This window comes from Pseudophryne corroboree, chromosome 5 (assembly GCF_028390025.1).
Source record: "Pseudophryne corroboree isolate aPseCor3 chromosome 5, aPseCor3.hap2, whole genome shotgun sequence".
NCBI classification, from domain to species: Eukaryota; Metazoa; Chordata; class Amphibia; order Anura; family Myobatrachidae; genus Pseudophryne; species Pseudophryne corroboree.
This window is the reverse complement of record NC_086448.1, coordinates 62,540,039-62,554,767: the sequence shown is the minus strand read 5'-3', so window position 1 is coordinate 62,554,767 and position 14,729 is coordinate 62,540,039. Positions and strand designations below refer to the sequence as shown.

The 14,729-nt window shown below is 43.3% G+C and overlaps 1 protein-coding gene across 1 annotated transcript in view; it reads left to right on the top strand.

Moving 5' to 3' along the window:
* SLC9A3 (solute carrier family 9 member A3) overlaps positions 1–14,729 on the top strand; it is a 156,302-nt gene that overhangs the window by 78,598 nt on the left and 62,975 nt on the right. The window contains exon 5 of the mRNA XM_063925146.1: positions 9,941–10,118. Coding sequence (XP_063781216.1) covers positions 9,941–10,118 — 178 coding nt within the window. The remainder of the gene's footprint in view (positions 1–9,940; positions 10,119–14,729) is intronic.

The following is a 14,729-nucleotide window of genomic DNA, read 5'->3' as shown; positions in this document are numbered from 1 at the left end:
TCATCGTTCTGGTGATCGGAGTGTGATTGACAGGAAGTGGGTGTTTCTGGGCGGAAACTGGCCGTTTTATGGGAGTGTGCTGAAAAACGCAGGAGTTTCTGGAAAAAACGCGGGAGTGTCTGAAGAAACAGGGGAGTGTCTGGGTGAACGCTGGGTGTGTTTGTGACGTCAAACCAGGAACGAAACTGACTGAACTGATCGCAGTGTAGGAGTAAGTCTCGAGCTACTCAGAAACTGCAAAGAAATTTCTATTCGCAATTCTGCTAATCTTTCGTTCGCAATTCTGTTATGCTGAGATACACTCCCAGAGGGCGGCGGCTTAGCGTGTGCAATGCTGCTAAAAGCAGCTAGCGAGCGAACAACTCGGAATAAGGGCCATGGTTTTGCCCAACTGCTAAAAAATTTCCTGCTGCGATCAACTTGGAATTACCCCCTATGAACGATATGAACAATGGCCCTCATTCCGAGTTGTTCGCTCGCTAGCTGCTTTTAGCAGCATTGCACACGCTAGGCCGCTGCCCTCTGGGAGTGTATCTTAGCTTAGCAGAATAGCGAACGAAAGGTTAGCAGAACTGCTAATAAATAATTCTTTGCAGTTTCTGAGTAGCTCCAGACCTACTCACAGATTGCGATCAGCTCAGTCCGTTTAGTTCCTGGTGTGACGTCACAAACATGCCATGCGTTCGGCCAGCCACTCTGTTTTTCCCTGACACACCTGCGTTTTTTAGCACACTCCCGGAAAACGCTCAGTTACCACCCAGAAACGCCCCTTTCCTGTCAATCACTCACCGATCAGCAGAGCGACTGAAAAGCGCCGCAGACTCCACAGCAAATCTGCTAAGTTTTTAGTTAAATAACTAAGCGCATGCGCCCTGCGTGCCTTGCGCATGCCCAATTAGCAACAAATCGCAGCATAGCAAAAATCGGCAACGAGCGAACAACTCGGAATGACCCCCTATGAACGATTTTCCAGTAACTATTTTTTTGCATACACACTGAACGATTAGTATGAAGTACGAATTGTATGAACGAATTGTATGAACGATTGGACATTGCACACATCGATATCATCCAAATTGGCTTGCAATGATAAACGATGACAGACCAACGATGAACGATCGTCTGCGGGGACGCACATCGTTCATCGTCGGTGCCTCCACGCTGAATGATATGAACAATGGTGGTCATTCCGAGTTATTCGCTCGTTGCCGATTTTCGCTATGCTGCGTTTTGTTGCTAAATGCGCATGTGCATGGTACGCAGTGCGCATGCGCTTAGTTATTTAACTAAAAACTTAGCAGTTTTGCTGTTGTCTGTGCGGCGCTTTTCAGTCGCACTGCTGATCGGTGAGTGATTGACAGAAAAGGGGCGTTTCTGGGTGGTAACTGAGCGTTTTCCGGGAGTGTGCTAAAAAACGCAGGCATGCCAGGTAAAAACGCGGGAGTGTCTGGAGAAATGGGGGAGTGGCTGGCCAAACGCAGGGCGTGTTTGTGACGTCAAACCAGGAACTAAACTGACCGAGCTGATCGCAATCTGTGAGTAGGTCTGGAGCTACTCAGAAACTGCAAGAAAATATTTAGTAGCAATTCTGCTAATCTTTCGTTCACTATTCTGCTAAGCTAAGATACACTCCCAGAGGGCGGCGGCCTAGCGTGTGCAATGCTGCTAAAAGCAGCTAGCGAGCGAACAACTCGGAATGAGGGCCAATATATTGTTCATTTTTTTACGATATCTTTCATATCTTTCTAAATTGTCGTCCAGTGTGCAGAGCCCTTAAGTCTATTTATGTTGTGTGTCATGGACCCTCCCTGGTGCCGGTTTCCACTGCTCACCCTGCATCCATTATAGATACACCAGTGTCATAGTCAGATTAAGGAGGGGGCACAAGAAATACTGTACCCCTGCCCCCCTATGTCAGCCAACCCACCCCCACCCCACCCTGGCCGAAGCACACTGACATCACTAGCACCCCCTTTGTGCAGCAGCAGAACCAGAAAGAGGAAATCAAAAAGGACAGTTGATACAGTGCAGGCAGACACACAGGAGTATCACATCACATGAGCTACCGATGGAGCTTCCTCCCCAGAGTAGAGATAGGAGGGGGGAGGGAGCTTCTCCTCCTCCTCACCTGGGAGAGACACACAGAGAGTCATCCTGAGTCCTGTCCCAGTGTGTAAGTAGTACAGAAGCTACTGCTATTCTTGCATTTGAAAAGATAAATTATACATTTTATTTTTTAATGTGGATTTTTGGGTTGTTTAAGTTATATTTGTTCCACTGTAAGGGAACTTTATAAAATAGTTATCTCTCAATTAGGTGGTGCTATTAACAGTACACAGGCATTTCTAAACTATTAGTTCAAATATAATCTACAACATTGGTTTAAATGTAATATACACAATCCATACCTCCCACCATGACCCATTCCAGGAGGGACAAAACACACACACGCATGATATATATACATGTGTATATATACGTGTACTGTATGTATATATATATATATATATATGTATGGATGTTTAATATGCTATGTATATATATATAGGTGTATATACGGTATATATATATGTGTAGATATGTACACACAGACACACTAGTTTTACGGAACCAGCATATACTGGGTCACCTCAGTCCCCACCCCATGATTGGCTCCACCCAGTTCTGGAAACCCCCCCATGCAAATCCTGCGTTTGCCACTGAAGGTGTGAGCAATGGTGCAATACTCTATCCCATGCTTAGGGAGAACTGTTACATAAGAGTGGGTCAAGCACTGTACATAGCTGCTGAATATATCATTGTAACATAAAAAGCTAAGCAAACACAAAAACACGAAACAATCTGGAACTTTCACCTTATAACAATGGCAATCCTGACTGACAATGGATGTGCAGATGCAAAGCATGACTGTCTTCTAAGGATTTCATTGGTCACTGCATCCTAGTATAAACAAATAATGGCTTGAGGTAGTATTGACGGGTGTGGTTTATTAGGTCGACATGAGTTAGGTCGACATACATTGGGTCGACCACGTTTGGCCGACATGCATTAGGTCGACGTGATCACTAGGTCGACGTGGTCATTAGGTCGACATGGGAAAAGGTCGACGTGAGTTTTTTTACTTTTTTGGTGTCGTTTTCTTCGAAAAGTGACGGGGAACCCCAATTAGTACTTCACTCGCCATGCTTCGGGCAAGGTGCCTCGTTCCGCTACCGCTGCACTCGGCACAGGTTACCGTTCCCAACTGTAGTCCGCATGGATCGTTAAGTATGAAAAAGGTTAAAAAAAAGGGAAAAAAATTGTGAAAAACTCATGTCGACCTAGTACATGTTGACCTAATGCCCACGTCGACCTAGTGGTCATGTCGACCTAATGCATGTCGACCAAACGTGGTTGACCCAATGTATGTTGACCTAACTCATGTCGACCTAATGACCGCCATCCAGTGTTGACGCAATCAATGCCACCTTGGTATTTCCTCAGCAACCGCTGCAGAACAATTCTGCATTATTATACCTACAATGCACTTGCTGTCAGTGAGGAGCTTCTTCTCAGTGTCCTAATCATTACTTATAATAAAACAAAAACAAAGGAAAGGACTGCGCTTTACGCTATCTGATGTCCAAGCTGCTATGGGGGTAAAGAAGAAGGGAATCCACGTTTCCCAATAGCAATACAATAAACAATATAACCTCCAACCTCCTGTCTGCGCAGGCTTCATCAGGAGAAACTAGTTGATCTGAGAGCACCTTATATGTCTGCCGGCAGACACAGAAAGCTTTGGTTCCCTCTGACTTATGGAATAACAAGTAAGTTGTGAAGAATATACAACTTGCTAAAAGTGACTTTTTAACCCTCTTTTGGATAATAAGGATTTGGAACAATCTATGGACACCCCCAAAATATTATTTTAGGATATAAAAAGATAAATGAAAAATCTGAGGATGATATCCTACATCTCATAAGAGATATATTCACTTGGTATCAAACAAGTTGCTGCTGTTTTTTTTTTTTATAGGTGGATAATTCGCCAAGGCGTCCCACTAATAGATATATGTTTTATGTTGTATTGTTTACATGTGGTATACCGGTATTAGGACTCACTTTCTTCCATATTTTTAACGTATGAATTGTTCCATAGAAACATAGAAACATAGAATTTGTCAGCAGATAAGAACCACTTGGCCCATCTAGTCTGCCCCTTTTTTTTTTATATATTATTTTTATCTCTAACCTTATTTGATCCTTATTTCTTTGTAAGGATATCCTTATGTCTATCCCATGCATGTTTAAATTGCTCTACTGTCTTAGCCTCTACCACCTCTGATGGGAGGCTATTCCACTTGTCCACTACCCTTTCTGTGAAATAATTTTTCCGTAAATTTCCCCTGAACCCCCCCCCCCTCCAGTCTCAGTGCATGTCCTCGCGTCCTATTGCTTCTCTTCATTTGGAGAATGTTTCCCTCCTGGACTTTGTTAAAACCCTTGATATATTTGAAAGTTTCTATCATGTCCCCCCTTTCCCTTCTCTGCTCCAAACTATACATATTGAGATTTCTTAGTCTTTCTGGGTATGTTTTGTGATGTAGGCCATGCACCATTTTAGTTGCCCTCCTTTCTACAGTTTCTAATGTATTAATATCCTTTTGAAGATATGGCCTCCAGAACTGAATACAGTATTCTAGATGAGGCCGTACCAATGACCTATACAGTGGCATTATTACTTCTTTCTTTCTGCTACTGATTCCTCTCCCAATGCAGCCAAGCATCTGACTAGCCTTCCCCATTGCCTTGTTACATTGCTTACCTGCCTTTAAGTCATCTGAAATAGTGACTCCTAGATCCCTTTCCTCCTCAGTAGTTTCCAGTATAGTGCCATTAATACTGTATTTAGCTTTAGGATTTTTGAGACCCAAGTGCATGATTTTGCATTTTTTGGCATTAAACTGTAATTGCCAGACTCTTGACCATTCCTCTAGTCTACCTAGATCCTCAATCATTTGTTTTACCCCACCTGGTGTGTCTACCCTGTTGCATACCTTTGTGTCATCTGCAAAAAGGCATACTTTCCCTTTAATGCCATTTGCAATGTCACCAATAAAGATATTAAAAAGCACTGGTCCAAGTACAGATCCCTGGGGTACTCCACTGGTAACATTTCCCTCCTGTGAATGCACTCCATTTACCACAACTCTCTGTTTTCTATCCTTCAACCAAGATCTTATCCATTCAATAATCCTAATATCCAATCCCAAACTTTCAAGTTTATTTAGCAGTCTGCGATGTGGAACTGTGTCAAAAGCCTTACTAAAGTCTAGATAAGCTATATCCATGGCTCCACCTTTATCCATCACTTTAGTCACACAATCAAAAAAGTCAATAAGATTTGTTTGACATGATCTCCCCCCAGTGAATCCATGCTGTTTGGGATCCAGTAAATTGCCGGATTTGAGATAATCTACAACTCTTTCTTTTAAGAGTGTTTCCATCAATTTCCCTACTACTGATGTAAGACTCACTGGTCTGTAGTTGTTTGCCTCTTCCTTGCTTCCACTTTTGTGCAGTGGGACTACGTTTGCTCTTTTCCAGTCCCCTGGAATTACTCCTGTAGCTAATGACTGGTTGAATAATTCTGTCAATGGTGCTACCAGCACCTCTTTAAGTTCTTTTAGTATCCTTGGATGTATCCCATCTGGCCCCATAGATTTGTCCACTTTCAGCTTTGAGAGTTCTGTTAGGACCTTCTCCTCTGTAAATGTACTTGTTTCATTTTCCTGAATATCCCTGCAACTTAACTGTGGCCCCTTCCCCTCTCTTTCAATTTTAAAAATTGATTATTCATGAAATTTATGCATTTAATATAAGAATTTGTTTACCACCCCATCCCTTTAATTCTGGACACATATTAATTACACAGGTTCTGTGGCTGATTAAAACCAGGTGAAATAGAGTCTTGAAGTCAGCCGGCCACAGAACCTGTGTAATTAATATGTGTCCAGAATTAAAGGGATGAGGTGGTAACCCTATTCATGAATAGACCCATAACTCACTACTGCTACTACTCTCTCCCCAAGGCTAGTATTACACACCAGATTTAGGAGTCTATTCATGAAGCAATGAAAAGAGTGGAGAAGTGAACCTGTGGAGAAGTTGCCCATGGCAACCAATCAGCTTCTCCGTACTAATTGTATAGTATGCATACAATGCTACTTCAATGCTGATTGGTTGCCGTGGGCAACTTCTCCACTGGCTCACTTAGTCACGCTTTTCACTGCTTCATGAATAGACCCCTTAATGGTCTACGCTCAGGGCCTGATTCAGTGATGTACACAAATGCTTTCGCAGCTGCAAGTTTGTACGCAGCAGATGTGCGAAACAATGATGCTGGGATTTGTATTGCGACATCCTCCGGAGATCCGCCGCTTGTGCAGGAAGATGCAGCGATCAGATGCACATCGGTTATTACAGGTTGAGTCTCCCTTATCCAAAATGCTTGGGACCAGAGGAATTTTGGATATGGGATTTTTCCGTATTTTGGAATAATTGCATACCATAATGAGATATCATGGTGATGGGACCTAAATCTAAGCACAGAATGCATTTATGTTACATATACACCTTATACACACAGCCTGAAGGTCATTTTAGCCAATATTTTTTATAACTTTGTGTATTAAACAAAGTTTGTGTACATTGAGCCATCAAAAAACAAAGGTTTCACTATCTCAGTCTCACTTAAAAAAGTCCGTATTTCGGAATATTCCGTATTTCGGAATATTTGGATATGGGATACTCAACCTGTAATAGACTTTCTGAATATGGCCGCACAGACTGGCTGATGAACTTAGGCGCCAGAGTCATTTTGACTACATATAGGATTGCAGTCATAGGCAGTTACACGCTCACAAAATGGTGGCCACATTACTGCATTTTACTAGCCACCGCTTCATTACCACCCACCAAGGAGCCTGACTATCAACCACTTTGCAAATAAATCCTCAATGCGAAACTTCATCACAAGATGGAGTAAGTGACTCACTTTGTAATTCAGCAGTCTCTCCCAGAGGATAACTGGGTCACACTCTGCTCTTTTCTGACGCTGATATAGTAGGGGTCTATTCATGAAGCAGTGAAATGTGTGAAGGAGGGAGCCAGTGGAGAAGTTGCCCATGGCAAACAATCAGCATTGAAGTAACATTTATCATTTGTCTACTGTAACATTATACAGAGAAGCTGATTGGTTGCCATGGGCAATTTCTCCACTGGCTCACTTCTCCACACTTTTCACTGCTTCATGAATAGACCCCTAAATACCTGCCGGAAAGGTGTTGCTGAGCTTTGTTGTGTCACAGGGGTTCTGGCAGTCTGGTTCCCAATATCTGTCTCTCTTGCAGGCCACTGACGTGACAGCTTGGCTCATCTCCTCCCTGATAGCCCAGCTGTCTCTGTTATGGTGGTCGGGCCTCTGCTCTGGACTCAGGGACTCTCCCAATCTTCATGCCCAATTCGTCACAATTTTTGGATTGATCCTGGAGACATGATGGATTCATAGAATCGATCCAATGACTCACCTGGTCCCCGGTACCCCGACATCTCTGCATGCGTCTGCTTTTCAATTTATTTTTGTTTTTGCACCTACACATGTGCAATTTTACCGGTCCACCTTAGTGTACATGTGCAAAAATAACATTGGTCTTGCAGAAGATCGTTATTATTTGACAGATTATTGTCTGTATTAAATAGATACAAAGTATCGATACGAAATATCATTATAGGATTATAGGATTGGCCATTCTGAATCCTCGCTCCTCATCCCTTCCTCCACTTTTGCGCCATCCATGTATGCTCAGTCGCGGATCCAGATGCCATTTTATTGTGGCTCATGTCTGAGCCCTGCTGCCCATCCGGTTATGGAAGTATTTCAGCTGGCAACGGGTATTACATATATAGGCTTCTTTGTGCCTGTTCTCACATTTTAAAATGTCATTTTCTAGAAGCAATATACTTCAAGCATAACAGTTGTTTTAGTGGTGTATTACATGTAAAGTGTTCATTACAAAAATGCCTCTGGACACGGACTGTAATTAGCTGAAACTACATGGAGGCAGTTACAGTACCTGTAGCAAGCCACAGATTGATAGTTAATGTTCTCTGACATGAATCAGAAATGACTATGTATTAGTCAGGGACATGAAGCAATCCTAGACAATAGCGCTGGTAATATTGTGCTAAACCAAAAAGCATTTAGCCAAAACTTGCTTTCTTTTTCAATAGACAGCCAGCATTTATTCGTGATCATTTGATTTACTTAATGCACATTTTGCATCTGAATTTAGTTGTTACTAAACAAAAATAAAAAAAATAATAATGACTTCTAGTTTGTAATGTAAAAGCCAAAATATAATTTATTAACCTGGAGAAGGCATAAGGAAGTGATAAACCAGTGTTAAGTGCAAGGTGATAATGCACCAGCCAATCAGCTCCTAACTGTTAATTTACATATGGGAGCTGATTGGCTGGTGCGTTTTTCACCTTGCATTGATCACTGGTTTATCACTTCCTTATGCCTTCTCCAGGTTAATACATCTGTCCTTTAAAAACGCAATGTTGTGCTATTTTTTTTTCAAGCCTACCAAATAGAGATCTGCGGTTCGGTTCTCCAGAAATCCGCATCCACCCGAATTGTGTGTATGTGAACCCCCCTGAGGAGATCTGACCTGAACCAAGTCCCGGGTTTGTGTCTCTACATGGTTCAAATTTGGATTTTAAATTAAAATTTCTGGTTTGGGATTGCAAAAATTACATGCTCTGTATTGTCTGACACAGATTGTCACTGGCTGTGGTACACAAAGGCCAGAGGTTCCTTGGTACATGTGCAATGCGACCGCAACGCATGTGCAGCCTGCCGATAATTTCTCATCTGCGTAAATATCTGCATTTCGTACATCTCTAGATCAGGCCCGGTGTGACATGAAAATAAACAGCCATGGGAGGTTAGTCAGGGTTGTTAGTCAGCTAAAAAAGTTAGCAATTGGGCAGAGCCATGTTGCACTGCAGTTGGGGCAGATGTAACATGTGCAGAGAGAGTTGGATTTGGGTGGGTTATATTGTTTCTGTGCAAGGTAAATACTGGCTGCTATATTTTTACACTGCAATTACATTTCAGTTTGAAGTTTGAACACTCCCCACCCAAATCTAACTCTCCCTGCACATGTTACATCTGCCCCACCTGCACTGCACATGGGCCCTCATTCCGAGTCGTTCGCTCGGTATATTTCATCGCATCGCAGTAAAATTCCGCTTAGTACGCATGCGCAATATTCGCACTGCGACTGCGCCAAGTAATTTAACAATGAAGATAGTATTTTTACTCACGGCTTTTTCTTCGCTCCGGCGATCGTAATGTGATTGACAGGAAATGGGTGTTACTGGGCGGAAACACGGCGTTTCAGGGGCGTGTGGCTGAAAACGCTACCGTTTCCGGGAAAAACGCAGGAGTGGCCGGAGAAACGGTGGGAGTGCCTGGGCGAACGCTGGGTGTGTTTGTGACGTCAACCAGGAACGGCAAGCACTGAAATGATCGCACAGGCAGAGTAAGTCTGGAGCTACTCTGAAACTGCTAAGTAGTTAGTAATCGCATTATTGCGAATACATCGGTCGCAATTTTAAGAAGCTAAGATTCACTCCCAGTAGGCGGCGGCTTAGCGTGTGTAACTCTGCTAAAATCGCCTTGCGAGCGATCAACTCGGAATGAGGGCCATGGTTTTGCCCATTAGTGTGCTTTTTTTGCTAACAAACCTGAATAAAGCCCCATGCTCTGAAAGCATGCACTTTAATGTATATTAACTTACACTGTATAGTACATGTATGTTCTGGTTACATTTATTATTACAGTAACTTGTTTTTACTAGTGGCTGATTATTTTCTTTCTTTTTTTCAGTGTCTTTTTTTGTGGTGAGCATCGGAGGGACACTGATTGGTATCGTCTTTGCATATCTTCTCAGCCTCGTTACACGATTTACCAAGCACGTGAGGATAATTGAGCCTGGATTCGTCTTCATTATTTCCTATCTGTCTTATCTTACAGCAGAGATGCTTTCTCTATCTGCAATCCTTGCGTGAGTAGCTTGTAGCTTACAGGACTGACAGCCATGGTGGGGAAAGAGGAAACAGATCATACTTGTTACTGTATTTTCAATGTACACGTTTCAAGCACTGGTAATAATGGACATTACATTATGGGGCAAATGTACTAAGCATTGGAGAGTGATAAAGTGGAGAGAGGAAAACTACCAACCACTCCGCTCCTGTCATTTTTTAAACACAGGGGCTCTTTCATCAACAAGTGATAAAACACGTGAATGATAAAACCCATTACGTATGATAAATGGTGCTCCAGCCAATCAGCTCCTAACTGTCGTTTGTTAAGCTCCCAAATGTCGTTTGTTCAGCTCCCAAATGTCATGTGTTCAGCTCCTAAATGTCATGTGTTCTGCTCCCAATGTCATGTGTTCAGCTCCTAAATGTCGTGTTCAGCTCCCAACTGGCATGTGTTCAGCTCCTAACTGTCATGTGTTCAGCTCCTAACTGTTATGTGTTCAGCTCCTAAATGTCATGTGTTCAGCTCCCAACTGTCAAGTGTTCAGCTCCTAACTGTCATGTGTTCAGCTCCTAACTGCAGAGCCGGCCATAGGCATAGGCAAACTAGGCAATTGCCTAGGGCATTTGGTATGCCTAGGGGCTTCAGCAGCTTCTGCTGATTAGAATGATATGCAGCATGCCTATATTCTGTGTGTAGCAGTGTAGCATTTCTTATGCAGATACAGCCACAGTCTCACACAATATATAGGCATGTTGCATATCATTTTAATCAGCAGAATCTGCTTGTGCATCCTAGCCACATAGCAATGCAAATATGCATTTTCATAAAAAAAGGTGCCCGACGTTAGCATGGAGGCAAGATTTATGAGGACACATCTGTATCACAGTGTTAGTGGCAGTGTGAGTGCTGCTGTGTGCATGTGAGTGGGTTGGTTGTGCAGTAGTGTTCGGAATATGTGTAAGGAGCATTATGTGTGTCATGTAAAAATGCATTAATAATGTGCAACATATGTGTAAGGGGCACTATGTGTGTCATTATGTGTATAAGGGCATTAATAATGTGCGGCATATGTGTAACAGGTTACTACTGTATATGTGTTATTATGTGTATAGGGGCACTAATAATGTGCAGCAAATGTGTAGCGGGCACTATGTGTGTCATAATGTGTAAGGCGCATTATGTTTATAAGGACATTAATAATGTGTAAGGGGCATTACTGTGTGGAATTATGTGTATAAATGCATTACTAATGTGTGGCATTATGTGTACAAGGTGCTCTACTATGTGGTGTTGCATATAGAAAGGGCACTACTGTGTCGTCTAATATGAATAAAGAGCAATAGGGTGTGGTGTAATGTGAATAAGGAGCAATTCAGTGTGATGTAATGTGAATAAGGGGCTCTACTGTGAGGAGTAACGTTTATAAGGTAAAGTGATACTACTGTGGGATGTAATATGAATTATGGACACTATCGTATGATCAAATGTGAATAAAGTTGCAGTACTGTGTGGCGTAATTGGAATTGGGGTTACTATTGTGTGGCCATGCCCCTTGCCAGCAAAAACACCCCCCTTTTTGCTTTTTGGGCTGTGCACCAAATGTGCGAACTGTTCCTATTTAAAATATAGGGGGTACAAACACCAAAATAAGGACTGCTATGGGTGAGGGATGATCGTGCTGGGAAAGAGGTGCAAGGTCAGAGGCGGACCAGCGGTGGTGCTAGGGGGCACCAGCCAAAATCTTGCCTAGGGCATCATGTTGGTTAGGGCCGGCTCTGCCTAACTGTTATGTGTTCAGCTCCCAACTGTTATGTGTTCAGCTCCCAACTGTTATGTGTTCAGCTCCCAACTGTTATGTGTTCAGCTCCTAAATGTCATGTGTTCAGCTCCCAACTGTCAAGTGTTCAGCTCCCAACTGTCATGTGTTCAGCTCCTAACTGTTATGCGTTCAGCTCCTAAATGTCATGTGTTCAGCTCCCAACTGTCAAGTGTTCAGCTCCCAACTGTCATGTGTTCAGCTCCTAATTGTTATGTGTTCAGCTCCCAACTGTTATGTGTTCAGCTCCCAACTGTCATGTGTTCAGCTCCTAACTGTCATGTGTTCAGCTGCTGTCATGTGTTCAGCTCCCAACTGTCATGTGTTCAGCTCCCAACTGTCATGTGTTCAGCTCCCAACTGTCATGTTTTCAGCTCCTAAATGTTATGTGTTCAGCTCCCAACTGTCAAGTGTTCAGCTCCCAACTGTCATGTGTTCAGCTCCCAACTGTCATGTGTTCAGCTCCTAACTGTCATGTGTTCAGCACCTAACTGTTATGTGTTCAGCTCCTAAATGTCATGTGTTCAGCTCCCAACTGTCAAGTGTTCAGCTCCCAACTGTCATGTGTTCAGCTCCTAATTGTTATGTGTTCAGCTCCCAACTGTTATGTGTTCAGCTCCCAACTGTCATGTGTTCAGCTCCCAACTGTCATGTTTTCAGCTCCTAAATGTTATGTGTTCAGCTCCCAACTGTCAAGTGTTCAGCTCCCAACTGTCATGTGTTCAGCTCCTAACTGTCATGTGTTCAGCTCCTAAATGTCATGTGTTCAGCTCCTAAATGTCATGTGTTCAGCTCCCAACTGTCATGTGTTCAGTTCCTAATTGTTATGTGTTCAGCTCCCACCTGTTATGTGTTCAGCTCCCAACTGTCATGTGTTCAGCTCCCAACTGTCATGTTTTCAGCTCCTAAATGTTATGTGTTCAGCTCCCAACTGTCAAGTGTTCAGCACCCAACTGTCATGTGTTCAGTTCCTAATTGTTATGTGTTCAGCTCCCACCTGTTATGTGTTCAGCTCCCAACTGTCGTGTGTTCAGCTCCCAACTGTCATGTGTTCAGCTCCCAACTGTCATGTATTCAGCTCCCAACTGTTATGTGTTCAGCTCCCAACTGTCATGTTTTCAGCTCCCAACTGTCATGTTTTCAGCTCCCAACTGTCATGTTTTCAGCTCCCAACTGTCATGTGTTCAGCTCCCAACTGTCATGTGTTCAGCTCCCAACTGTCATGTGTTCAGCTCCTGTCATGTGTTCAGCTCCCAACTGTCATGTGTTCAGCTAATATCTGTCATGTGAAAATGACAGTTGGGAGCTGATTGGCTGGAGCACATTTATCATACGCAGCAAGTGTTATCATTCACAACAAATTTTATCACTCGTTGCTAAATGGGCCCCATAGTCTGTAACATTTTATATATCATATAGAAATAATGATCTCTATGAGGATTCTTCTGTTAACAACTTATGTGTGTTTAACTTTTTACGATTATCCGTACCACATTCATCTTTAACCGCATTTTTTATTTTCTAGAAAACTTGCTGCCATACAATAACTTGCAGCAATACTTATTAGAAATATTTGTGAAAGTGTCTAAAAGCCACTGTGCTTTTTAACGATATAACATTATATCAATCAGCTTTAATGCAGGGGTGGGCATTTATTTCAGCTGATGGGCCACTCTGCAAGTTTTAGTAAATAGGCCCTCATTCCGAGTCGTTCGCTCGGTAAATTTCATCGCATCGCAGTGATTTTCCGCTTAGTGCGCATGCGCAATGTCCGCACTGCGACTGCGCCAAGTAATTTTGCTATGAAGGTAGTATTTTTACTCACGGCTTTTTCTTCGCTCCGGCGATCGTAATGTGATTGACAGGAAATGGGTGTTACTGGGCGGAAACAGGCCGTTTTATGGGCGTGTGGGAAAAAACGCTACCGTTTCCGGAAAAAACGCGGGAGTGGCTGGAGAAACGGGGGAGTGTCTGGGCGAACGCTGGGTGTGTTTGTGACGTCAAACCAGGAACGACAAGCACTGAACTGATCGCAGATGCCGAGTAAGTCTGGAGCTACTCTGAAACTGCTAAGAAGTTTGTAATCGCAATATTGCGAATACATCGTTCGCAATTTTAAGAAGCTAAGATTCACTCCCAGTAGGCGGCGGCTTAGCGTGAGCAACTCTGCTAAAATCGCCTTGCGAGCGAACAACTCGGAATGACCTCCATGGTCAAGGGCCTAACAAAAAATTTTGTATTTACTTGGTGGGTCGAACCACAGTACAGATGGATAAGAGGTAATGGGTTGGACCCAATTTCCAGACTCAGCAGCCAGGTGGAATTACTAAGTAGGATGACTGAATGGGGAAGGCCAGACCAGGCACTGTAGTCATGATTTGCTGTGAGTGTTCTGTAAAGAACATATCAATCAAGACTAAGACATACTTTGGGCACGTCATACATACTGTGCTGGGAGAGGATGAGCTCCTGTTGTACTGGGCAAGCCCCCAGTGTGACGAGTAACATGGGCTTGACACATGGTCATGTCCCTCAAAACATCATAGGGGTATATTCAATTGAAGTCGGATCCAAATTTCCGACATTCATTTGTCGGAATGGATCCGACCTGGGCTATTCAAATGACATTTCAATTCGACTATTAAAAAAGTCGAATTGAGATGCTGGGGGGGGAGACGGGGAGAGCCGCGGGCAGACGGGGAGAGCAGCGCTGCCGCTGCTCTCCCCCATCTGCCCGCGGCTCTCCCCCCCCCCCTCCCCCGTCTCTCTGCCTCTCCTTGACAGCGGCGGCCAGGGAGAGGTAACTGCAGT